The sequence below is a fragment of the Fragaria vesca genome, linkage group LG1 (genome assembly GCF_000184155.1).
Source record: "Fragaria vesca subsp. vesca linkage group LG1, FraVesHawaii_1.0, whole genome shotgun sequence".
In the NCBI taxonomy this organism is placed as follows: Eukaryota; Viridiplantae; Streptophyta; class Magnoliopsida; order Rosales; family Rosaceae; genus Fragaria; species Fragaria vesca.
Window position 1 is genome coordinate 6,485,543 of NC_020491.1, and position 26,604 is coordinate 6,512,146.

General features: G+C 39.6%; 7 protein-coding genes across 8 annotated transcripts in view; 2 read left to right on the forward strand and 5 right to left on the reverse strand.

Annotated features, from left to right (window-relative positions):
- LOC101310349 (PHD finger protein ALFIN-LIKE 5-like) overlaps window positions 1-638 on the reverse strand; it is a 3,552-nt gene extending 2,914 nt beyond the window's left edge. The window contains exons 1-2 of the mRNA XM_004287552.1: window positions 352-638; window positions 215-247 (exon numbers count right to left, since the gene is read on the reverse strand). Of these exons, the coding sequence (XP_004287600.1) occupies window positions 215-247; window positions 352-460 (142 nt within the window). The 5' untranslated portion in view covers window positions 461-638. The remainder of the gene's footprint in view (window positions 1-214; window positions 248-351) is intronic.
- Window positions 639-1,682: 1,044 nt separating this feature from the next.
- LOC101310637 (protein bem46-like) lies at window positions 1,683-4,921 on the reverse strand. The gene is made up of 8 exons (XM_004287553.1): window positions 4,588-4,921; window positions 4,195-4,230; window positions 3,982-4,060; window positions 3,786-3,840; window positions 3,585-3,701; window positions 3,062-3,226; window positions 2,369-2,606; window positions 1,683-2,089 (listed from the first exon to the last, which is right to left on the reverse strand). The coding sequence occupies exons 1-8, from the start codon at window positions 4,823-4,825 to the stop codon at window positions 2,073-2,075; spliced, it is 945 nt and encodes a 314-aa protein (XP_004287601.1). The 5' UTR covers window positions 4,826-4,921; the 3' UTR covers window positions 1,683-2,072.
- An 833-nt stretch (window positions 4,922-5,754) lies between these two features.
- On the reverse strand, window positions 5,755-9,328 carry LOC101310929 (nuclear transcription factor Y subunit A-3-like). Of its 2 annotated transcripts, XM_004287555.1 has the most exons (6): window positions 9,243-9,328; window positions 7,708-7,849; window positions 7,282-7,391; window positions 7,141-7,209; window positions 6,669-6,830; window positions 5,755-6,427 (listed from the first exon to the last, which is right to left on the reverse strand). In XM_004287555.1, the coding sequence occupies exons 2-6, from the start codon at window positions 7,832-7,834 to the stop codon at window positions 6,050-6,052; spliced, it is 846 nt and encodes a 281-aa protein (XP_004287603.1). In that variant the 5' UTR covers window positions 7,835-7,849; window positions 9,243-9,328; the 3' UTR covers window positions 5,755-6,049. The 2 variants fall into 2 exon arrangements, with proteins under 2 accessions (XP_004287603.1, XP_004287602.1); XM_004287554.1 differs by lacking the exon at window positions 9,243-9,328 and having other exon boundaries at window positions 7,708-8,409.
- Window positions 9,329-10,624: 1,296 nt separating this feature from the next.
- On the reverse strand, window positions 10,625-11,701 carry LOC101306965 (F-box protein At5g49610-like). Its single transcript, XM_004288919.1, has one exon. It carries the CDS (start codon window positions 11,699-11,701, stop codon window positions 10,625-10,627), a length of 1,077 nt encoding a protein of 358 aa, XP_004288967.1.
- Window positions 11,702-13,092: 1,391 nt separating this feature from the next.
- LOC101307254 (F-box protein At5g49610-like) lies at window positions 13,093-14,334 on the forward strand. Its single transcript, XM_004288920.1, has one exon. The coding sequence runs from the start codon at window positions 13,093-13,095 to the stop codon at window positions 14,332-14,334; it is 1,242 nt and encodes a 413-aa protein (XP_004288968.1).
- Window positions 14,335-14,434: 100 nt separating this feature from the next.
- On the reverse strand, window positions 14,435-19,266 carry LOC101311410 (phospholipid:diacylglycerol acyltransferase 1-like). The gene is made up of 8 exons (XM_004287556.1): window positions 18,697-19,266; window positions 17,866-18,088; window positions 17,482-17,765; window positions 17,064-17,361; window positions 16,971-16,976; window positions 16,261-16,520; window positions 15,104-15,595; window positions 14,435-14,989 (listed from the first exon to the last, which is right to left on the reverse strand). Exons 1-7 carry the CDS (start codon window positions 19,146-19,148, stop codon window positions 15,112-15,114), a joined length of 2,007 nt encoding a protein of 668 aa, XP_004287604.1. The 5' UTR covers window positions 19,149-19,266; the 3' UTR covers window positions 14,435-14,989; window positions 15,104-15,111.
- Window positions 19,267-21,095: 1,829 nt separating this feature from the next.
- Window positions 21,096-25,202, forward strand: LOC101311701 (protein Brevis radix-like 4-like). Its single transcript, XM_004287557.1, has 5 exons — window positions 21,096-21,215; window positions 21,315-21,694; window positions 23,259-23,394; window positions 23,605-24,005; window positions 24,774-25,202. The coding sequence occupies exons 1-5, from the start codon at window positions 21,096-21,098 to the stop codon at window positions 24,850-24,852; spliced, it is 1,116 nt and encodes a 371-aa protein (XP_004287605.1). The 3' UTR covers window positions 24,853-25,202.
- Window positions 25,203-26,604: the final 1,402 nt, after the last annotated feature.

Below are 26,604 nucleotides of genomic sequence, written 5' to 3' on the forward strand. Positions count from 1 at the left end.
TTCATCAAGAAAAATTAACAAAAAACCTTCATACACGGCTCAAAATACTGTAATTTTTGTAACCAAAAGAAAAAATGACTGTAATTTTTTATTTAATTTTCCAGATTTTCAGATAACGCCTTTGTGCAAGTTTAAAAGCTGAGCATGACCATTTCACTAAGCAATTTCAAACCAAAATAAAAGATAAAAAGATAACAAATAGTAGAAACCTCACCAGGATCGCATTGTTCGTAAAAATCAGCAACATCTGCACAGAGGAAGACGACAAAAACACACAGAAAAAATTAGAAAAAACAAAAAACAAAGTCAAATTTCCAACACAAAAAAAAGAGAGTGAAACTAGAGAGAGACCGGCGGTGAGAGCTTTGACTATGCCGGCTCGCCGGCACTTGAAGTCCCTGAAAACCTCCTCGACGGTGCGCGGGCTGAGCTGCGCCGTGGCTGCACCTTGTCCTTCCATGACCCTCACACTCTCTCAGAGCTCGGAGCAGGGGTAGAATGGTAAGTTCAGAGCTAATTTAACCGTATTTATGGAGATGAGACGACGGCTAAGGCCTAAAAACGCAGAGAGAAATTTCAGTAGCAGCAGGAGAGTCTGAGGAGAGAGAAAGAAAAGGATTGAGGACTGAGGAGGGTGGTGGTTTTTAAAGGGAGGGAAAGGAAAATAAAAGAAAATAGAAATGGAAAATGGAAAAGGCAAAAAAGAAGAAAGGAATTTTTGACCTTTGTGGGGAGTCGCGGTGCCTTTTTGTGACGTGGCGGGAGAGGATTGGAGGGAGAGGTGAGACGAAGTGGGGAGCGAGAAAGAGGGGAATTCTTCTCTCTGAGGGTTTTAAGCGGACCCGAAACTATTTTCGAATAGAGTTTTTTTTTTTTGGGTGAGAACTGAGAAAAAGTGAATGCTGAGGAAAATGGGACTGCCGTTTTGAAATCGTGGTCCACACCAGAGAGAGTGTCTCCCTGAATAGAGAATTGTGATGGGACCCGTCTTACCTCTAGGATTAGATCTCCGCACACGTGTCGTGATTTGGACCACACGTCTTGGAGGCGGAGCTGGCTTCGGCCCGCGGTGGAGCACCACCGTGGACTCAGCGGCGGAGCGGGCAAGGTCTGTAATGGCATGTTGAAATGGACATGGAAATGGGTTGGGTTCATCGCATTATATAGAGTAGAGATTATCTGGAGCTCACAATTTGGAAATTGACTGATGTGCCGTCACTAACCATACATGATTGTGGGATAAGATGTTTTGAAGGCTAAATTAGGTGCTATATTCCTATTCTGGACAAGGGAGCTAGATTAGGGAGGAAAATGTTGGTAACATTATTTGTTTTCGATTTATCTACGAGCATCTTGCAGACTAGGGCATGAGGCATGTTTGATTGTGTGTAGTCTCAATATTTTTGGTCAAAATAGACCTGCGAGAGGAACAAGAATGCTATTCCAGTCTAGGCAGAGAGGTAAAAGTACAGGAATAAGACAAGTGAAAGAAGAAACCTGAAGGGTCTCAGTCTGAATTGCCAGGTTGAGTCTCACATAATAAGACGTAGAAAACAAGCCAAGTAGCTAACCAAGAACATAATCTCAATTGCTCAATACACAGACACTGGAAACATGCATGCCTCGCTGCGGTATCCAGTAAGACCTAATCGACCACACGAAGCTTTGAATGATTTCAGATCTCAAACTAACCATTTTATAGCATAGTCCTGAAGCATCACAATAACTGAGATACAAGCAGTCAAGTGCTAAACTCCAGATATATATTTGCAAGAAATCTTATTTCATACAATGGGGGTTAGCGCGGGGGCAGATTAAGATTCAGGTTTGTATGCCAGAAGCCATATAGTAATATCCAAGGCATTCACATTCGTCTGCATCCTTCTGAATTTCGTAAACAACAAAGAATCTTTTACAGGGGAAACCTGAACAGGTGGTGCAGGCAGGTCTTGGCAGAGCGACTCCTCAAATAGAGCTTTTAACTGCTGCAGCTTCAAAAAAAAGGTAGAAAAATGTTTGAGTCCTGCGGGGAGCCAATGATATATGCTTGGAGAAGTCTAAAATCCATCCAATCACTTTGCCACCACATCTGAGAGTGGAGAAAGATGGGGTAAGAATCAAGAAGCATAGGAAAAGGGAAACAAAAGAGTAGTAATAATAAGTCTGGGTGCTTGCAACCACTTATCAAGCATCAAGAACCGAAGGAAAAAGGCAAGCGAGTACATAGTAGCTATAGATTTGGGTGCTTGCAACAAGTTCTATTACCATTTAACATTCAAAAAGAAAACTTCAAAAGACTTGACATATATACATGAGGTAGTAGTAATGCCACATCAACATCCTTGTTCAAAAGACAAACAAAACTCACCAGTCTTTGATGATTCATCATCTCGTCCCTCTGGAACATGCTCTTTTAGAAACTCCTTGATTGTTCTCCAATATTGATCACCACCTGAGAGCCAAGTATCCATATGCATACCATTAGGAAATTCCACAAAAACACATTGCCTATTATGAGCAGCTGCTTTTGCATACAGCATATGCATGTGGACCGGGGGAATCATCTCGTCTTGCAAACCAGAGAGAAATAGGATCGGCTGCTTAACCTGCATTTAAGATAGTTGAGTATGAGGTATCACTAAATCTGTGAATTCAGAAAGCGACATAGTGATTAGGAAATGGCAAAACAAAAACGACTCACGCCAGTGAGTTGATTTTGATACATTACAACATATAATTACAAAAGGAGTTCAGCGTCTCCGAAACCAATGTCTTACACTCTTTTTAATAGAATTTCCAATGCTGAACTGTAAAGTGAGATGTAAAAAAATGTCTATTATACATACACTTCCTATTTACCTTATATAGTGCATACGGTTTCGATATATACATGCAGACCTACCTAGTCCATTCAGATGTTCTGAACATGGTGCATTCATATAAGAAAACAGAAAGACACAGAAATCTGAAAAAGTTGACTAATATATGTCTAGCATAGGATTTCCATTTCAGATGTTTATTTGCAGGGCAAACAAGAAATTCTACCACCATATGAGCTCACCTCGCCAATGACATCGATTGTACTCCAAGGAGAACGCACGAGGAAATTAAGGATTTTGGGACCTTTGCAACCACTGCCTCCGATAAAATACTTCAGGAAGGGCAGCAAAACTCCAGCCATGTCCAAAATGGATGTGAAGGTGTTTTCAACAATCAATGCAGCAACCTGAAATACATAAACAGAACAAAACTGTTTAAGACCAACTCAATCTATGGGGCGTTCATTCTGGCAGCAAAATTCCCAGATATTGAAAAATAAAAGAAATAAAAGGGGACCATTTAGAGTGTTTAAAATTTGCTAGAAAAGCAGAACTCACTCCAAATATATTATGAACAAAGATGACATTAAGGTGATTCATGAGAAAAGGTTGCAAAACGGATTAAAAATTAGCACAAATACAAAGAGAAGTGACTCAAAACTCAAAAATTTGTGTCTGCGTTGGGGATTCGCTCTCCAACTCAACCCCCTCAATTGGATAATAGTGCAAAACCATAAAGTTAGAAGAAAATTATTTGAGATATACCTTATCAGGATTGTTTTTAGCAACCACAGATCCAACTGCACCCCCAAGCGACCTTCCGAAGACAACTATTCTAGATGTGTCAATGTCAGTCCTCTCAGAAAGATGATCCAACGCAGCCTAACAGAAAGAGAAGTACACAGTAAACATATAGCACCACAACATAAATATATGTTTTAATCTTCTCTTTGCCAGAAAACATACCTGAGCATCTTTAATAATTCCATGTTGAGAAGGAAATCCGTCACTTGCTCCATACCTGTGTATGTCATAACATTTGCAGTTACAGACTATCCGTAAGCACATACTAGCCTTTTCTCTTCCAACCAACATTTATCAACCCAATGAAGCTACTGATAAGATAACAAAACAACTAAATATAATCATAGCAGAAACATACCCTCGATATGAGAGCATAAACACGTTACACTGCAACTTTTGCAACATTATGCGAACCATTTCAAGACGATGCGCAATATCTGGAGGTAAGTAGTCAAGGCCAACACAGAATACCAGAATCCAATCAACTAGATGTAAATCACACTAGCACAAGTAATACTAGTGTATCGTAATTGAAGTAATAAAAGTCGAAAAACTCTGCGGAATAGGATACTTCCAGCATTCTCTTGGAAAAACAAAAGCGTCGGACCTGCAAACCAAGCAAAACAGCAAGATGAGCACGACGAACAATCCAAAAAATTAACAAGCAAACAGTCTAGTGCAGTCCTAACTCACAGAATCCGTAACGAATCACATGCCAAATGAATGAAAATTACTCCAGTAGTTGATGCATTCACTCTATATAGTCAACAAAATCAAATCCAGTAGCGAAAGCAGCAGAAGCAAAATCAAATCAAAACAAGCTGAAATTCAGTTCAGCAATCACACTAAGCTCCACAACTACCTAAACCCTAACTCGCTGAGTAAACTCAGCGCCAAATTCAGCACTATTTCAAGCTTAAAACAAAACAAAGAAAACGAATCAGGTCAAGAATTCGGATCGGACCTCGGCAGTCAGGGAAGAGCTTGATGAACCAGGCGTGGAGGCGAACGCCGTCCGGGGATCGGAGCCAGACGTCCTCGTAGGTGAGTCGGAGCCGGGCCGGCGTAATCTGGTAAGACTTGGTCAGCCCCGGTAGGACCGGCACGTAGACGAGTCGTTCCTGGAGAGCCACCAGTAGAGCCATGCCGGCGACGACGATGCCTCCGACGCCGTACAGCAACGCGTTCATGTACGACACCATGGCTTTGCGTTTTGCTTCTTCGGCGACCAGTCTCTCTCTGAGTCTCTGCCTCTCCTTCTGTTTGGAGAGGAGGTTTTAATTTTGCCGTTTCTAATTTGCTGGAAAGTGAAAAGGAGAAAAATGCCTTGAGGCTTTAAATCTGGGTTAATATTTCCAGGTGGGAGTGGGACTTATAAAAGGTGTGGGGGGGGGCCCTGTCTTTTACACCCGGCCCAGCTGGACCGGGTCCTGGATTTTTATGATAGATCCGATTGGCACACCAACAGACCTCACGGCATACTGACCGGAATTCTATTTACGGTGAAGCCACGGCATTGTCCATCAAATCATTAGACTGACACATCTCGCTAGTTTAACGTATTCATATCACGCGTAAAATCTATACCGAATTTTGTTTAAAAAAGTGAAAGAGAAAGAAATAAGAATATAATAAAATGAGATTTAACTCCAATTAAAGTAAGTCCGCATAATTTGAACCTAGGTATACATCTTACAAACTCGACTACTTACGTCAAAAGATTCAGCACATGAGAAATGCCTCTCTGACTACTTTTGACACTATCAGGAGTAGAACGGGATGCTTCTTTCCATTTGTTAATGAAAATAAAATAAAAAATTGATTCGAAGAGAAGTATCTCATACTCTGTTTTTGATTCAAGGAAAGTGCTATTCTCTCAACTCTTTATGTTTGATTAGAAAATAGGTTGGAATTTGGATTGGTTAAGGTTTGATCCCTTGCAAAATTGGATCATCTTGGACTCGAATCTGACTTCTGCTATCGAGATGAAGATAGTAAACCAAAATCAGAATTATACTTGGTCTTGAACGGTCGAACACTGCGAGGCTTGGTTGTTCTGTTGTTCACAGCATGCATGACTATTAGCTGGAAGCAAATATGAGTACATCACTTTATCACAACCTATATATCATACTCCGGTTCATATCTTTTCAAAAGAATTTGTCAGAAGAAAGCAAAGCATCTGTGATAACAGTACCGGAATCTGACTAGTAATAACCAAACTGTTTTGTTTTTGATCTGAAATTCAAACAGAATCTTATGTGCTGTAGTTTAACTATTTCATTATGAAAAGACAATACTAAGACCCCGTTACATTACAGAGTCTACTAAATGCCACTTCCATGAGATAAATGTAGAATGTTGAAGTGACAAAGCCAAGGATGAATTGCCAAACCGGTGAGATGGTCACAGTTTGTGCACACCTCTCACCGGACAACAGAAGCACAGTGCTGGTTTCCACCGCCCATAAGCCTCCCACTGAATTGCATGGCTCCACTCATGTGGGAAGACATGCCACCTGAGAACCTGCGGTCTGGCTGCCGAAACATAGCATTGGTACCAGAAACACTTGTTATGCCCGAGTGACTTGCAACAGAAGTGACTAGATCATTGCTTCCCGAGTGATGATTTTCTCTCTGTGGTGTATCCTTCTGATGGAAGTCGATAGAACCCGAGACATGATCATTGGAGCTACTGGTGTGGTTCTGATCATATTGTTGGAGCTCCTTTTTGCTGAGAAAACGTCCACCAGAACCCCTAACCCTATTCAGTGCATGTTGATGCCGAGACTCATGAAGATATGGCTGCATTTATTCAAAAGTGAGAAGGAAAAAGGTTAAAGGTTCAATTCATTTTAAAGGAGAACAAATTTAAAGAAAGGACAAAGCTGCTTTTGATGGATCAGGTATCAATTGCTTGTTACACAATCGATCCTCACTTGGACACTTAGTAATGCATCTATAACTTAAAATGCATACTTACAGGTACCAAATGCAGCGACAAGAGTTCACATCAATGAAGAGCCGGTCGATGTAATGTACATACCTTTCGAGCTTTTAGAAGTTTGTTTTGAGCCTCCAGCTTTGCACGTGACTGTCTCCTTCGGAGGATTCCATGGTACTGTTTTGCATTGACGTAAATGGGTCCGTCTTCTTGAAGATCAAGAGGCAATGGAACTCGTGGAGGTCCCATCCCAACCATAGGGGGCTGAGAACAGTCCATACATAATTGTAAGTACATACTAAGTAGCAGAAATAATGAGAAAATCTTGAATCATTCCAAAGCTCTGAATGATGGTGCTAAGATCAATATGGTGTGAAAGATGGTATATCAACATTCCAACATAAAAAGTTACAAGATGATTGATTTAAATTTATAAGTTAATACAATAAAACACTTTTTTTTCAAATAAATATATCCAGTTGCATGTAATTGATTCCAAACATAACTGAATGGCAGTGCAATAGTAGCTACAGATGAATAGCTAATGGAAACATTAGTACTTGGAAAAACTTACCATAGCCTGTGGGCCATAGGGAGTCACAAATGCACCATAGTAAGGATCAGCATAAGGATGGAATTGAGTCTGTAAAGAAGGAGAAGGACAAATTAACAACCATATAACAAAATAAGTTCTGGTTATTAAAGCTCAACTTACCACTACATTGCTGTAACCAGCTTGAGAAGGATGCGGCATGAAATCTAAATTACTCAAGAAAGCTGGCTTCATTGTCCCTTCAACACCCTTGCCACGAGCATCATCCTCACCTGGGAGCAGCAATAATAACTTATTCAAGGACACTAGAACTAGAGAGCTGAGTACAATAAAACAAGAGGAATAAACTGGTACGGATACCACTATGGAGAAATGAAGATCTCTCTATCGTTAGTAACATGGTACAGTTAGAACAACCATTTACTGTATGTTATATGTAGTTCTCTGTCTTCAGAAACTTAACTTCTTATGAAATATATAATTTGTTCTTTATCATAATATCCCTTTAGAAGTTGGATAGCCACTTAAAGTTGAAGCACAGTGGACCAAACTCTTATTACAAAATCAAAAGACCAGAAAGAAATATACCAGATTCAGAAGAAACGCATTGACCTTGAGATTGACCAATTGACTGTGTTGTGCCTGATCCGGGGTCAGGTTGTACTTGAAGGCCTAAATGCTTTGCATCATGATGAAGTTGTGGTGGAAGTTCCATTTTGAAGCTCACATCCTTAGATACAGGAGGTGAAACTTGTCGTTCATTTGGATTCCAAGACATGCAATTAGTATTAAGGGGCATTGACTGGACGGAACTTTGATAAAAATTTCTCTTTTCCAAGTTCAGGGTTGGTATTACTAACTCTAACAGTGTGTCCTGAATTTTTATGGAAAATAAAAATGATCGTTAATAAGGAAAACATAATTCTTGGCACACTTGGAAACTCTCTGCTCAAACTAAATGCACATTAAATGGAACATTTGAGGGGATACTATGCAACATTTAATCATGTTCATTAGAACTTACATCATGAATAAGATTTGCTTGACACTAGGTTCGGTTCTAACACAAATACAATGATGAATTTCCAAAAGAGAAGTACTCAGACAATGAACTGAAACTAAAAAACAGATTGATCAACACAATGTAAACTGGTTAAGTGAATTATTATTGACTGACCAAAGCCTCAACAGATGGGCAACTCCATCATCAATTTTTACTTACCATAACATGAAAGCTTTTCAGTTCCTTTTATTCCAAAACAGTCATGTAACCACTATGAATTAACATACAAGATTTGCAGCAAACAACTTGGAAATCCAGTATTAAAAACATTTCAAATGAAATTTCACACTCTACATACATAGAGAACACCATGAAGAGGTTTCACAAAGTTTCTGTAGACTGGTATGTGTATCATCTCATTTGCATAGGTCCATAGAACCTGACCCAAAAACTTGCCATCCATTATCACATTTCAGTAAAATTACAGGTAAAAGAGAGAGCTTTCCATTACATGCAACATCAGTAGGCCTAAATCAAAGCAAAGCCTTTCATGGAAACAGGAACAGATCAATGCAAGACTAACTAGGCAAAGAAATCAATCGACTAGAGACTTCAGAATTCGATATCAATCCCAATAACATCACCAACAGAAATCAAATCCTTTTCTTCAGCTATAACAAGCCACTCATCCCGATTACTGGCTCAATCCCACAGAGCAAAGCATTGTCCTCAAAACACAAAAACACAAGCAGAGCACCAATCAAACTAAGAACAAACAAAAGAAAACCCCGAAAACTCGCCAAAAGAAAATGAAAACGAGCTAAAAGGAACACCCTTCGCCAAAAAGATAGGGAGAAAACAGCACACCCAAAACACCAAAAAAAAGAGAGCCAGAAACCAACAAATAGCTGCACAGCTTTACCAAACCCAAAACCAAATCATCATGATATCATGATCTCAAACACCACATGCAACCACAAAACACAACACAGAATCAAACCCACATAAAGTCTGGACCTTTAAATCCACCATCCAAAACCAAACCAGCAAAAGCAGACCAAATTTTACACAAAAGCTGATAGAAAACAAAAGAAAAGAAAAGAGAAGACCAAATGAGAACCTTTGGGATCTGGCAAGGTATGAATAAGCAAAGAATAAGAGTGTTGGGTAGAACATGGACATATCTGTCTCCTACCTTGAAACTCTCTCTCTCTCCTTAAGTCTTGCTCTTGTTTTCTCTCTCTAGAATTTGTTTCTGAGTCTCTATTTGTGTTTGCTTTCCTTGTTCTTGGGCTCTGGTCTGATTGACAACACAACACTAGAAAAAGAAAAGTCATAAATTTTCTAATTAAAACCACACCACCACCCACCACCCCCTCACTGACTCACTCTACCTCTCTTTGTATTTTTCCTTTCTTGGTGGTGGCCCACGCGCACGCATGTACGCGCCCTTAACCGTTGGCTGCATCTTTCTTTTATTTTCCCTGTTTCTCAGCCGCCGTTCACTGTAATTTGTCGCCTTACGCCCACGCGCGTTTCCCACGCGCCGTCGTGGTTGTTACTGAGGAGATTTTGAGTTTGGGGTTGAGGTGTGGGGAGGTGGTTCCGACGCTCCACCTTTTTGCGAGTGAGGATTCTGGGTGAAAAGATTCTAGGATAGATTGGGATGGTTCATCCAAAACTTTTTTTATCTTATCCTTGGTTAGTTTTATTGTTGATATTTCTTTATGTATTTCCAAACTTGTGAAATTAAAACATATGACCAATTGAGAAAGCTACATTGAAGAGAGAGGAGACCAACCTAAGACGTAATTAATGAGGTGGTAGAGTTGGTTAAAACTTAATTAAGCTGAAAAAATCAATATTTTATGATTTTTAATTTTCTTTCAATGTTTTTTTTTAACTTGATTAAGAATAAAGTAAAGAAAATCAATAAGCTAACATAATTCGTATTATAAATCATACTAGATTAGAGATCTAAAATGAGAAACTGATATATTATTCTTTATAAGTCACACTCGCTCTATTCTTATGTATGTACACGTGAACTGAAATACTTGTGAAAGACCTCAAAAACTTTGTCGTGCGTGTTATGATATCAAATTATCAACTTGGTTATAAAACTTTGACTCTTGTCATACTTGTTTTTGAAATTAAAACGAACAACTTTAGTAACACAACATAAACAATGAATTGAATAATAAAGTACTTTCGAAATACAAAACTTCAAATAACAAAATAAAACACGTTCATGAAATTATCAAGTATGATAATGTGAAAAACACAGGATTGAAAGCTGAATCCGACCTCCATGTTATCAAGTACCGGTTAACTACCCTATGGCCTTTTGCAATACATATGTCATGCCATACAAATAATGTTTCAATCTTTGAATCAATTGTGAGGCATACATACCAAATGTACCACAAAATTTCCCAACGATCTTCAAACGATACTTGGTTGTTGGAGACCACTTATTTTTACTCGAACGAAACCATCTTATTATTGCCCCTTCAATGGACCTTTCAAGTTAGTAACCTGTGAATCTGATTGGAACTTAAAGATCTCATCGGCTCGAGTAAGACCCTCTAGATTTGCCATCTTGGAACTATAATCTCCAAACTTGTTAAATATGATATTTGAAAATCCTCTCATGAGTGCAACATCGTTATTGCAAAGAGTTGCAAAAGAAGCAAAAGGATCCAGTACCTTGATCCTTATTATCTGTCTTTTACTCCATACTTTGTTCTTGTAGTCCTCCATAACCCAAAGCTCCATGGAGCCCTCTCCTTCACAAATCCATGCAAGACGTCCTTGGTAGTCCACCACCTTATTCTTATTACGATCACCGACCGCCGAGCACGGTGGTGCAAATATTTCCCAGCTTTCTTCTTCTACATGAAAAGCAAAGACTCCAACTTGGTGGTCGGACAAAAGCCAATGGAGTGCACCGCAGGCTGATACTGCTGGTGTACAGCTCAAGAAGGCATCCTTGGGTAGAGCTACATTGTTCAACAACTGTTTCCATGCCCGAGCTTTGGAATCATATATCTCACACCTAAGGTTGTACTTGTTCTTGGAATATTGACACTTTGGTTCTGATAATCGGACAATCTTGTACCTTAACGGGTTTGATCTCAACACCATTAAGGCAATTTTCACCGTCATATACCTCGTTTTCGGATTATGTATCTGCTCCCATTCCTTGGTAGTTGGCTTGCAGACATAGTATTGAGGTACACGTTTTTGTGTTACACAAACTAGCATACCTTGATGAGCAGCTTCAATCTTAACCGGCTGAGGCAGGAAGCTTAAGGAGAGATGCTTGGAATCGGAGATGTCGATGTTGTTATCCACGGTTTGAACAAAGGTGGATATCTGTCTACTTCTGATGGAGGTTTGGATGAAAACCCCGTCAGTTAGTTTGGTTCTTTGTGAGAGCTGGTTTATGAACCATGAATCATATGTTAGGTGGTTCCATTGTTTCGAAACGAGCCTGCACCGGGCAATACTATCCAAGGATGCTCGGGTTAGAATCTCGTCAGAGATATAGGAAGGAAAGGTTGGTGATGAAGCCATTGGAGAAAGAGAAATTCGTCTAAATGGTATACGAACTTTTGCTCCTTATAAACTTTGGTATATCAAGTTTTAAAAATATCAGATTGGTATCTCATGTTTCCATCTCAACCTAAGATTAATATATATAGCCATTAAGATGATTAATTTACCCTCAAACAAAAAAAATGACCAATTTACCCTTAAATTCTCTTTTTTTTCTTAGTTTTTCTTCTTTGTTTTCATATTCCAATTTTTTTTTTACTTTTTATATTTTTAGGAATGTAGAGAAAAAATTTATCGTCACTTTCTCCTTACTAATAATCAGTTCTTCATCTCATATCATCCTTGAATGTCAACAGTAACAACAAGATCTTTGAGTGTCAGCAGAAACAACAAGGATTGAACTTCTGTATGTTTCCCATCTTCAATCTTCTTTAAGCTTATAAAAGCCAACCCAAATCATCAAATTCCAAAACCTCTTCTAATATTTATGGAATATGAAAACAAATAAAAAAACCAAGAAAAAAAACTTAAGGGTAAATCAGTCATCTTAATAGTTATATATATCAATCTTAGGTCGGGATGAAAACATGAGATACCGTTCTGATATTTCAAAATTTGATATACCAAAGTTTATAAGGAATAAAAGTTTATATACCATTCGGACGAATTTCTCATGGAGAAAAGCAAGAATCAATGTACGTGTGACTTGAAAAAGAATGTATATTGAGAGTCTAGCTCTTAATGCTTAAATCTTTACGTACAAGCTGTATTATTTGAAATCTTTAGTTGGAAAATTGTCAAGACTTGGTTTTCAAGTTTCTTAAGGATTTGTGGGAGATGACGCGGATCATTTTCCAATGAGAACAAGGAGTAAATTATAGTAATGACTTTTTTGGAAACCCAAACCAATAACAGCTAGCTAGCTTTCTTTCTTGATATGACATTAAGAGTGTAGATGCATTGTCTTTTTGAAAATAATTTACATTGTTATTTACCGGAAAACTTAAAAACCTAAACCGGAAAGGAAACGTACTTAGACGGTAAAGACTTGCATTGGTCTCCAAGTTTCTCCTCGTTTCGCGGTTCAATAAATTATGAAACTTGGAAGCCAAGTCTCTTTTATGGATTTTACGTATTTGCAGTTAAAAGGATGAAGAACTTACAGGTGACATTTGGTTCTGCAGAGGATGACAAAGGATTTCTAAACCCATAAGGAAACAGTTCCTAAACCCAAAGGAAATAGTTCCTAAACCCACAAGGATTAGTACGTATTCTGTGTTCGGCATCAGTTAAAATCCAATATATATTGTGACTCCAAGGAAGAATGAGCAAGAGTGAGCAAGAGTACGATCCGGCACTACTTAATCTGAAACAGTCAAAGAAGCACCACAGAATCAGCATTTTTCGATATGGCTTTAGTAAAAAAATTGCCAGATGACGCAGTCTTTGAGATTCTAACAAGATCATCCTTGGAAACTCTAGGGCGTTGCAGATCGATTTCAAAGGAGTGGAATAGGGTCACATACGAATCAACCTTCCATCAATTGCTTTGCCAGAGGAGTAACATAGTTTCTGGATTTTTCATTCAGAGCCTAGTTAACTCCCAACTCTCATCCACATTTGTGTCGCTGGACACTGATGCCAGCTCCACTTCTGCACTGTCTTTGGATTTTCTAAAAGTTCCTGTCCAGATTGAAGCTGCAAATCAAGGCCTACTAGTGTGTGTCAACCAGAACAACAGGTATTTGGTATGTAAGCCTACTACGAAACAATGGGTAAAGATACCGAATCCGAAAACTAAGTACCCTACTGCAAGCACTGCCCTGCTGGTGTTGAAGTCAAATCCTTTGAAGTACAAGATTATTCGATTCTCGCAAGCAAAGAAACCTGTCAAGCGTAAATCTGAATTTTGGCGCCATGTTAGGTGCGAGATATTTAATTCAACAACATGGGCATGGAAGAGGTTAAAGGATGTGATTCTACCTTGTAAGACTTTCTTTGCGAATAAAGAAGATTCTGTTGTAGCAGCAAATGGTGGTCTGCATTGGCTTCTGTCAGATAACCAAGTATTTGCTTTCTATGAAGATGCAGAGAATTGGGAAATGTTCTCATTGCCACCCTCCGCAGTCGATAATGGAGGTCACAAATCCAAGCCACTACTTGCGGAGTACCAAGGTCGGCTTGCAGTGATTCGAAGTGGAGAAGAATTCATGGACATGTGGGTGATGGAAGATTATGGCAGAAAGTTATGGAGTGCGACGCGGGCATGGAACATCAAAAAACTCTGTGGAGAAGAAATCTATCCTTCTCCATTAGCTTTCCATAATGGTGACGCTGCACTTTTTATGGCAGCTTTTGACAAAGTCATGTTTTATAATTTTCAGGAGGGAAAATCTCATAAAATAAGATTACAATATCACCCTCATCAAATTTTCAAGTTCCAGTCGGACATGGAGGAGGTTAATCTAGAGAGACCTGATCGTGTTTTGAAACTTCAGGCGAAATCAGAGGAGGTTAACATGGAGAACCATCCTGAAGATATCAGAGGTCTTACAAAGTTCCTGCTTCCACTTAAGGGTTTTAAACCCTATTTGTTTCTCCTCTTAGCGCCTATGCTTGGTGTCTTATACAGGTGCTGTTCTGATGCATAAGATGTATTATTACATGGGAACCAGAATAAAAGTTTCTCACTTTGGTGTTTGGAACCTGCATAGTTTAGTTTAGTTGCTGTACGTTGTAAGGAAGTTGTAACTTGCAGAATGCTAGAGTTCGTAATAAGCAATTGGAACTCTTTCAAAATTTTTGTCTAGCTTATAACTCTGTTAAATATTTTCTCTGCTTCTCTCAGACATCCAAATATGTGTTCTGTTAAAAAGCAGGTTTAATTCTTGCAAGATTGGCTAGTTTACATTCTCCTCCATATATATACATCATATATCATCTACCATCCATCAGTTTAAGCAAAAAAGTTGACAAAAGCAAATACAGATACAAAGGGGTATGGTATGCGTTGATTAATCGAAGAATTTATTGACATATACGATCCAATAAATTAATTGAATATCCAAAATCCTATGGAGCTATATTAACTGTATGAGTCAGCTGCACCTCAACTGCTATGAGCCTAGCATAACGTGGGATCTGATTCTTTCAAGCCGATTGTGATCTCGCCATAGCAATGATGGTCTGTTTTAGCAGTATGCTACCCATGTCGGAGGCTTCAAAGCAATTACAAGAACTGGTGTTGTATTTCCAACACAATGAGAGGCTGAAGATTCATCAGATGTATCTTCAAACCCGGGATTACTGAAACACAGAACACAATATAGTATCCAGATTCAGAAAAGGAAAAGGAGAAGCCTGAAACCAAATTCTTTCAGACCATATAATGTGGTTGTATTGTGTTCTTCAGAAACTTACCATGTAACTCAGAGATCTAAATTGATCCTTTCAGACCACTTGAAAATATCAGAGTGCACTTTATCTCCACCCAATTCATCTCCAGTAGCGCCTGCTGCTACTCTTAAAACATCCTCAATTAATGCAAAGTTCCCCATTATATCAACATGAGCACCGCTTTGGGTACCCCGGCCCTCTAGAAGATTAGCTGGAGGAGCATGATCATATTCCCTTAAGTAAGTACGAATGCCAAAAGGGTTGAATCGGGTTTTTCCTCTCCAGGCTTTAGCACACATAAAACCTGCACTCAAGACGGGGACAGTTTCATCCCCATCAGCAGAGTACACTCCACCTTTTAAACATGGGTTGTCACTTCCACCATCTGCTGAGGTATCTATTTGAAAGGGAATGTAGCATTCAGCAGCAGGAGTTAACTTATACACATACGCTCTTTCCGTTGGGATTCCCACTCCATACAGAGAATACATCTCCATTTCAGGAGCATTTGGTAATCTGCACAAGCAGTCAGAAGTTAAAACAGCACAAACAAACAGGCAATGTGCTTTAGTGGTGAACACCCTTGTGAATCACAATCCCGGAAATAACTATTTAACAAGTAATAGAGGAATGAACTAGAGCTGAACCAAGAGGCAAACAACAGATCATCACTAGGTGTATACACTAATAAAAAACTTGATAGATATTGGTTCAAAAAAGAAAAAAGAGACACATGCATGGCAACATTACGACCTTTCTCCCGCTTTTAGGTAAATCCTAAGCAGTAGTTAGAGGGTAGAAACTAGGCCCTGAAAACCACCAGGAGAATAATCTACAATATCTAGAAACGAGTATATAAAGGTAGAGGAGAGCAAGCTGAAACAATTACAAACAGTATCACTAGTTGCATTTAACCAATAGTCATGAAAAGAGGAAAGATTAGATTAAGTTCAGATCACGATTCAGTGGGGTTTAGAAACTAGGCCCTGAAAACCACCAGGAGAATAATCTACAATATCTAGAAACGAGTATATAAAGGTAGAGGAGAGCAAGCTGAAACAATTACAAACAGTATCACTAGTTGCATTTAACCAATAGTCATGAAAAGAGGAAAGATTAGATTAAGTTCAGATCACGATTCAGTGGGGTGCTATCTGTTAGAACAGCAAAGAAAAACTAACCTTGTTTCTAGGGGGTTTGACCAATATTTGTAGTGTTCATACTTGGGGTCATCCAAATTGTCCGCAATTCCATATGAAAAATGAGCATCCCCACGTGTCATCAATTTGGGCGCAACAAAATGAAGCAGATCCAAAATTGATCCAGCTGTGTAGATTTTGTAATCTGCAACGGCTTTGACACCCCCGACACCCATTTCATGGTACTCTGTCCATACATCACAATGGGTAGCATTCGCTAGTAAATGACCCTTCACAGCATCCTGCCAAGCAATCCAAAGTAAACTACTAGTTATAGCGGATGTAATAAATATCTCATCACAGTATGTATTGTGGGATTATAGGAGAAGACGGAACACATCTTGGCAGACAAAAACAAATTTAGCAAACTTCAAATTCTGAAATTCAATGTCCTCGTGATATGATAAAATCCTCATGCTTGAGTCTAAATTCGGTACAAGTTAAAATACTAGTCATCACCTCATATGGCAAGATCAGTTTTAGCAATAATAAAAATGAAACATCACTCTTCACATACAATCTAAGAAAATACAAGGCGTCATTGTGCCCAGACACAAGAACGTTGTAATTATATCAACTTACAACAAAATGCTAGCCTAAACCTAAACCCATTCTTCACCTTTTTAATAATGATCCCATATGGAAATCCAATAGCTATATTGCCTTATTGAGATGCTATGTAACTGGACTACTAATTGCTGAATTGAGAGATAAATCTATAATAGATATATGGGACCACATAAACAGTGAATGAGAGAGAGAGAGAGAGAGAGAGAGAGAGATACCCTAAAATCGATCCTCTCAATCTTGGAGGAATGTGTCTCCGCCACGTCTTTCCCAAATGATATCATCCTCCCATAATTTACTCTATATGGTTCTGCAACGTTGGTATCATTATTCTTCACCTTCTTCACATTGCAATTACAGTTGCCTTCAGGTGACCAGTCAAGACCACCCCAAATTGTGTCCCCGCCTTTTGGTAGCATAGACATAGTTGAATCCCATGTCCGGGTCATCCGCATCATATGTTGCAAGGTTTGGAGACCAAAAACATCCTTATCCAAAACACCTGGTGCAAAAGCCCTGTAACAAGGATAAGGAGGAGTTCATTGAGAGCCAAAGCAGGATACAAAATCATATATGTCTAGCAGACTAGCCCAAAGAAGGATGGAAAATCTGATATTAAAAAGAAAAGACATAAACCTGGCAACCGCAATGTCTTTGGCCTCAATGGAGAAAAGTCCTGCAACAGCTTTTGGAACCCCTAAAAAGGGTCCACCGATGTTCATTACAGCTTTAATATGCTTGGCACACCAATCTGATCCACCGCCACCTCCCATCGGTGCTGGTGCCTCAACCCATTTCATAAAATGCAAAAAGTATAGAACACCCATTGAGTGTGGGAGAACAACCACCTTGTTACCACCATTTGTAGATACCATAAGTTCTATATTACTTTTTATTCTGCTTAAAGATTGGTCCCTAACCTGGTAAAGGAAATCAAGCGGACATACAGTAAGTCAGTTGCCACAGTAAATTATACACTGCCACCATGAGGGAATGAGAAAGATGTTTACATAACAATACCTCTGTATTCTGGAACGATAATCTCCAATCGTATGAAGCCATATACATGGTTTTCTCCTCATATCCAATGCGAGCCAAATTAGCAATTAAAACTGCCCAAACAAAGTAACCGGGGGCAAAGTAATCAGCTGCCACAAGACCAGATACAGGCCTAACCCTTATACCTTCAGGGTCCAGTCCAGTTTCATTGTCCAGAGACATATGTTCAACCCAGCACAACGGTCTGTTGGAAACAAAAGAAATCACTAAGTAAGAGTCAAATCCAAGACTATTCAAGAACTTCAATGATACAGAGAAATTTGGAAAATCAAACTACCCTATTCATTACTAGTGAGGGCATGAAATAACTGATCAAACAACAAACACGATTAGGACCGACAGTAAATAGATTCTGCAGTTCATACCTCCCCACAACTATCCACTTTGCTTACCAAAACAACAAGAGCAGATTGAGTGACAGTACCCTATAGAGGAATACGGACAATTCATACATAGCAGGAGCTGTCATAACTGATCAAACTAACATTCACAAAAGTTTCTCAATTTTCGCTTACACTCCCACACAATTTAACTCCCTTAGCCTCAAAAAACCCCAAAAGATAAACTCACTCACTCATTCATAACCTCTTTTCGACTAACGTTTAACTCAAGCAATTTCTAAGTTAAGCAAACCTTTCAGTCACAATCAATCACACTTTCAACTATCAAACACACACAAAACCAAATCAAATCCCCTACTTCTAGAGTAAACCCTAATCCACAAACCCTAAATCAAACTCAACCAAATCAAACCAGACAACAAAAATAAAGTTCAATCAAAAAAGCACCAACCTTTTATACAACTCCCCAAACGTGCCGCCCCAGAGTCTCTTCCGAAACAACCCATCGGCGCAGCTATGCCCTTCCCACAATTCCAGCCCGCCGGTGACAATTCCGGGCACAAACACCACCGGATGCTTCGCCGCCAGCCCCTCCTTCCTCAATTTCACTCCCGGCGGGTCCGGCACCGGACCGGTGATCGCCTCCGTCACGTACTGAGGAAACGAAGCCGGCATTGCGTTGAGCAAGAACAGAAGAAACCACCAGATCGAGCATATGACTCCGATGAGCCAGCAGCAATTCGAAACGCACGACCACCGGTTCGCCCTCGCCTCCTTCCTTTTACGACGCGCCGTTTTCTTCCCGCTCTCGTGCTCCTTCTCCGTCTCCTCGCTGTCGTCTTCCGCCTGCGAAACCTCCGCCGCTTTCTCCTCCCTCCCCTTTCTCCGCCTCAAAAACGACATCGTTTTCAAGTCCGAGTCTTTAATTCTAATTTTGGAGCTGCAGCTGGTTGCGGTGATCAGCGAAGCAGGTGATCAGAACCCCGTGGCCGGAATCTGAGTGGCTCTTGTTGCTGCTTCTACTGGCTTCGTTGAGCTTTTTGGTCCCATCTGGAGGGAAAGATGAGGTTATTCCAGAAGCGCGGGGGTGGGTCCCGGGAAGAGAATCGGGTTGGACACGTGGCGGAGAACTGAGAGGGTGATCGGACGGTGCGAGGGGAGTCGGGGTCACGTTTTCTGTGAGTTGTTCCTAACGTTTTGAATGGTTAGTGTGAACAAACCCAGAAACTGAATCTTTTTGTTTAATTATTTTTGGTGTGACAACAGTCCAATTGGAAATCTGGGTTTTTAATTTTACCTAGGAGCCAAAAACAAAGACTAATCCTTTTTTTTTTTATGGAATTATTGGTTGCTTTCAACCAAGGCTAGGCTTTATGAATCTTTTTTTTTTTGTTGATATTTCTTTATTTTTGTTTTTTTAATGACCATTATTTTACAGAATCACTGTCACTGGAAATTAAAGCTGGGTCATCTTATTGTGGTGATGCTGAGGTTGTGAGGATATGGTGGTTGTGGACTTGTGGCAGGCTAATAATGGCCTTCCAATCACTGGATTTGTATTTCAGTCTAAGAGGAAAAGAGGAAATGAATAATTTGTTTGGTTCACCAAACAAAATCTTATAGAAGTAGGGTTATGACAGACCTCACTTTTGTGTCAGGATATGTAAATATTGAGATCAAGATAATCGAGTTGTGCTTATTAATAGAAAAAAAACTAAAATATAACCTAAAAGTATCGCTATGTCTAGACTAAATAACGCAGAAAAACGAGTATTAACACTACTAGAAACATAATCGAGTTGTGCTTATTAATAGAAAAACTAAAACATAACCTAAAAGTATCGTTCTGTCTAGACTAAATAACGCAAAAAAATAAGTATTAACACTACTAAAAACATAATCGAGTTGTGCTTATTAATAGAAAAAATTAAAACATAACATAAAAATATCGTTCTGTCTAGACTAAATAACGTAGAAAAACGAGTATTAACACTACTAACAACGACTCTTAAACGTCACGCATGAAGGCATTCACTTCCATAGTGAGATTGTTGATAGAGGAATAGAGGTATTGGATGTTGATGTAGCTCGAGCCTATTTTATGCGTAACATGCATGCTATATAGGATTATCATAGGTCGGTCAATTGATGATGTAACTTGGACTGACAGAGAGAGACGACTCTAAACTCCCTAGCATGGTCCAAACTCATCCCAACTTGCCATTCTAGTCCAAATTGACTGCTGGGCCACCTACGTCATCTCCACTACCAGCCCATAATCCGTTACCAAAAACAGGCCCTTCCAGAACAGCCCACAATCTCAATGGTCCCCACAACAAAATGAAAGCCTTACGGGTCCAAAAGTAGGTAAGGCATGGCCCACCAATCATCCTAGTACCCAAACCCGGTAAAACCACCCGGTTGCAAGTCACACAATGAATAAAAAGTCAAAAACGCCATGTCGTAGACCTCCCCCCTTCCCGTTTATAGCCAAATTAAAGCGAGCCAAAAAAACCAACACTCTCTTTCTCTCTCCCACTCTGCTCATCAGTCGTCATCACCATTCTCGCCATTAACTCCGGTTCAGAAATCTCAGAACGAAAACGGTTGGCCACCCAGTTCTTCTTAGCCTACATAATCACTCACCCCCAATTTTTTTTTTTTTTTTTGTAATTCCCTTTTTAAATTTCCGCAGAGAATCTCTGGCGTAAATTAAGCTCTGGTGAGAGCACAACACAGTAAACTCGTGGCGCCTCGTTCCCCGCGCCCGCCTTAATAACCGACTCCTCCTACCTCCCTCTCGCTCAAAACGACCGTGCTTTGGAGTTTCTGAGTTTGCAGAGAGCAAAAATGTTGACGTGCATAGCTCGGCCTAAGAAACTCGGCGACGAGTCGCTGAGTCAACCCGAGGTCTCCGACTCCACCAACACTCCGGCCAACAAGGCGGCGATTAAATCGCTCACTTTCCAGGTGACCTCTACTTTATTTGATCATCAAATTTTGATCACGTTGTTTTTTTTTCTGCGATACGGCGTCGTTTTGGTTCTGATTGTGAGATTTGGTTTGCAGCTGAAGGACATGGCGCTGAAGGCGTCGGGAGCCTACCGGCATTGCAACCCCTGCACCGGTCCGGCGACGCAGGGCCGGCTTAAGGGGACGGGAGAGTTGTCGGACGCGGAGTCGGACCGGTTCCGGTGGTCGTACCGGAGAACGGGGAGCTCGAGCTCGACGACGCCGAGGACTTGGGGGAAGGAGATGGAGGCGAGGCTGAAAGGGATCTCGAGCGGCGAAGGCACGCCGAACTCGGCGAGCGGCCGCCGGGCCGACCCGGTTGTGTTCGTTGAAGAGAGAGAGCCCAAGGAGTGGGTGGCCCAGGTGGAGCCTGGCGTTCTCATCACCTTCGTTTCTTTGCCACGTGGTGGGAACGATCTCAAGCGCATTAGGTTCAGGTACGCCCTCTCTTTCGAATCCGACGGTTGGAATTTTGCGTTTGATCGGTGCGCCGTGAGTGTTACTGGTGTGGTGAGTCCCCACTGCGATATCTAACATTTGTCATTTTTGAGTAGTTTTAGGTCGTGTTTGGATCGTTGGTTTTCTTAAAAACGTGTTTTTGTTCATCCCAAATTTGCTAAATTTTTTTTCCAAATGCTAACATATTACAACAATGCTATTGAAATCGAATGCTCGTGGATCGTTTGCATCGATTTTTTTTCCGATGGGAATAGCTATTGCATTATCGGTGCGGTTCAACATTTGTACGATGGCACAATCAAATCGGTTCTTTCACTCTATAGTCATTCAACATCAATGTGGTTCAAAGTCGTAAAATTAGGCGCCAACGAGCAATCGGATTTTACATACTGTGTTGTTCGTTATCAATGTAGCTCAATAGTGACATTAGGCGTCGACTAGGATCCGAATCTGAGTGCTATTGTTATTCAACACCGATGTGGTTCGACATGTTATATATAGACTATTCCTATATATGTGTGTTTTTTGTCAGAAAGGAAAATTTGTGACTAGTTTTCTTGGCATCCAAACACAACTTTAGAATTAGGATTTTTGGTGTGAATGGGCCTACAAAGTGACAGTAAATTTCACGCCTCGTTATGAAAAAGCAAAGGAAGCAAAAGTCCACAAGGGAGGGGAGGGGAATTGAGAGAGTGAGAATAGTAATATGGTGGGTGGTGGGTCATTCTTGATTGTGTTAGGAAAGCTTTATCAGTGAGGATTGTCGTCATGTCGGAGGAGCCCCTTTGCTTTCTTTTATTTCAATTCCTTCACGCCTGCCTTATTCCCCGTGGCTTTGTTTTCTCCTGCCTCCCTATTATTTATCTTCTTTGTCTCCTCATACTTATAATGAGCCACAGAACCCTGTCACTCCAAGACTACGTAGATGACAAACTGTAAACATCATCCTGTGCCTTCGTGTTTCTCATGGAGTGGGACTTCATAATTTCATGGTAGCTTTCTTAAGTCACAGTGATACACTGTGGAGTTGGCTTTAATCTGAAGCTTAAGCTAAAGTTGATTGATTCAAATGATTCTATGAGTTGGGTTTTGGTCAAAAACTAGCATGGATTGATTTGCTTTTGAAACCCACCAACTTTGATCTGCCAATAAAGGAGATCTGTTTGATGGGTTTGCCACTTTGTAGACCACTTTATTCCATGGCACCGAAATTTTGTTTTTGCTTTGGCAAAAGGTGTTCTGCTTCCACTGCAGTGTGACCTAACTACCTGAGTTCCTAACATTTTTAGCTGACACATAATTTGCTAATGTAATGTTAGAGCTACAACACAAGAGGATGAATTGATTTTCTAGCATGTTAATGTTAAAAATGGAAATGTAGGGATAGAAAATAAGTGATCGCAGCGCCCAAAGATGGAGATTTACTCTTGTTTTATACTTGCTGCAAAATCCCTCTTCTTCTTAAATTTCATTCAGCATTTGTAACATCAGGGATTCTTAGTTGGCTAATTCTTTTTTTCTTCTTTTTTTTTCACTGATTAGTCGAGAGATATTTAACAAATGGCAAGCGCAAAGGTGGTGGGCAGAAAACTATGACAAGGTCATGGAGCTGTACAATGTTCAAAGGTTTAATAGGGCAGCATTCCCACTACCAACCCCGCCAAGATCTGAAGATGAGGTAAGCCCCTTAGCTGGTTATGTGGTAGACATATGATAATGTAAATTCAATAACATTGGTGATTCTATGTTAATATTCTTGCTAATGTACGTTGTCAATGTTAGTTTGGCTTTTATGCATATGCTGCTAGGCCTAGCAAATACTATTGTTTTCTGTATCAGTTTTCATATAGTATGTCTGCTTCCTCTTCTGTTACAGAGTTCGATACAGAGTTCAAAGATGGAATCTGTAGAAGATAGCCCTGTAACACCGCCACTAACCAGAGAACGTTTACCTAGAAACTTGTACCGTCCACCAGGCACGGCTATGGGCTACTCATCCTCAGATTCACTTGATCATCATCCAATGCAGTCCAAACAGTATTGTGATTCAGTTGGTGTGAATTCCACCCCTAAACTGTCCAGCATAAGTGGCACCAAGACAGAGACATCATCCATGGATGCTTCTATAAGAAGTAGTTCATCAAGGGATGCTGATCGCTCTGGAGAGCTATCTATCAGCAATGCTAGTGATTTGGAGACTGAATGGGTCGAACAGGATGAGCCTGGGGTTTACATCACAATCAGAGCATTGCCAGGTGGCAAACGGGAGCTTAGACGAGTCAGATTCAGGTAATAATATTCTTGACAACTTCATGGTCAGGCTGATGTTTTTTATTCGTTAAAACCATGATTTTAACAGAACCGTAGTACAAATAGGGTGATTTGTTAGGTTCATATTATTTATGTTAGGTGTTATTGCAACTATTAAGGGTCAGAATAGTTCAAGAATACAATTTTAGGCACACATCCTCACTTTGTATGTACAGATAGCAACTTTGACATAACATAAGACCATATGATCAGCTTTTAACCTCAGTAATGAACATCTTCAGCCGATCATCATTGTTGTTTTATCGGCATTGCATTTTTTGATATTGTGCCTTAATTTTTCGGTAACATGCGTCCCATCTGATTTTTCTAACTTTTTAACCTGCATCAGACAGTAATTCAAAGATGCAACTAGTGTGTTGACTTCTTTGTAATTATTCATCATCACAGTAAGAGCTTTATAGAAACATTGCAAGATTTCAGGCCATAGCTAATGCTTTTTAGTCAAGAATACTTGATTATTAGCACAGGGTCCCTACATGGGCATTATAGCACACTGAAAGTTTAACTTATTGGCAATTATGACTTAAATTCCCAGTTATAAGAGACACAATAATCAAACCATATGACACACCAATATCAGTCTTCCACTAATTCCTTATTTGTGTTCAGTTAATAATCTACTTGATTGTGGGAATACAATCTTCTGTCTTGTGGTTTGCTGCTATCATGATATGGAATTTTATCCGACTTGACATGAATCGTCTATTCCTTTTATAAATGGTGCAGCCGAGAAAAATTTGGGGAGATGCACGCCAGAATGTGGTGGGAAGAGAATCGAGCCAGGATACATGAACAATACTTGTGATTGAGAAACTGAGGTGGCTGCAGGTGCTTAATTTTCCGGAGTCTGGAGGAGTTGCATTTGAGATTGTTTTACTTTCGGTCATGCCATACTGGTAAAACCTTGTCTATAGATAACTAGATATCGGAATATGGGTGTCACTGGCACCTCATGATATTCAGAGGGATGCATACAAAGTTTCCCATGATGATCCAAAATATATTCATGTTGGGATGGGGGGTCATAGACTTCAATTTTTGTTTTTTTGTTTTTTGTTTTCTCTGTTTATGGGTGGGTGAACAAAGAGCAACAGTTGTATCTGAATCTTGAAAATGTGTATGTCAAATACCAGATCAATCATCTTTCGCTCTGCCATCATTTCTTCAAGACAAGTCATGTTCGTGATTCTTTAACAAGCAGCAAAGATATTATGCAAAGTGCAAACCATGGCAATTGATCGAAAACCATTACTAGTGCGACGTAATGTCGGTATGGCAAGCAGCAATAATTGGAAAATTCTACAATGTGTTGATACATGTGAATGATGTGATGCATCAACTTTGTTAAACTAGTAATATTAGTCCTCAAAGTTATAATATGAGTCCTTAAAGTTGTAAAATTTTCTAGTTACAACATTAGTCATCATGTGCCCTTAAAATGATAATGTGTGTTTAAAGTGGTAATTGAGTCCTCAAATTGATTTAAAAAATTGTTACAACTTTGAGGACTCGTATTATAATTTTGAGGACTCAATTACCACTTTAAAGGAAAAATGAAGACTAATGTTGTAACTAATTTTTTTTACAACTTTAAGGACTCATATTACAACTTTGAGAACTAATATTACTATTTTGAGAACTCATTTTACAACTTGAGGACAAAGTTGATACATCACATGCAATAATTTTCTGCACACCCTAGCCTTACCTGCAATAATTTTTTACATCAATATATGTATGTAGACAAAATTTTAATGAAATGTGTTCAATATCATGTCAGTTATATGAAAATTTAGTATGTGATTAGCTTGCAAAAACTTTGTAAAACTCATTATACCATTTTTTGCGGCTTATTGAAAATAGTATTACAGCCCGGTGATAAAGTACTAGCATAACGAGATTAATACTTTAATAGTAATAGTGAGAGGATTTAAATAGATCATTAGTTTCAAGGAAATTCCAGAGCTGAGCACGTAAAACTTCTTAAGTAGAGGTGGCAAACGGGCTGCTAAGCACGAGCACGGCACGTTTAAAAGCGGTCTGATCCAGCCCGACCCAAACACGTTATTCTAATGGGTCGGGCTGGGCCTAGAAAAATGAGCCCATAGGCCCTGCCCGGCCTGAGCCCGTTATAGGCTCGGCCCGTTATAAAATATAATTTTTTTCCATTTCTAATATAAAGATAACATATTTATTAAACTTAGTTTTGAGTGTGAACAATATACTTATATATCGATAATTATTTATTTAAGTATGAATTTGGATTCCCCTAGACTCATAAGAAGTTTTTTGTCTAAAAATTTATTAATTGTGAACCATAAGCATTTATCACTTATTTCTTTAATTTGTTGACAAAAAAAAAAATAATCGATAGATTATGTAAATTAGTTTTGGTTTGTAATCGTATCATGTATAATTAAAAGTTGAGATTACAAGAATAGAAGTGGTGGTATAGGACATTCACCTCGACTATTTCAATTTTCGACATGAAACGGGCCTGTTCATGGGTCCAGGCCGGCCCACCGTATTATGGGCTTAGGCCGTGGGTCAGACTGGG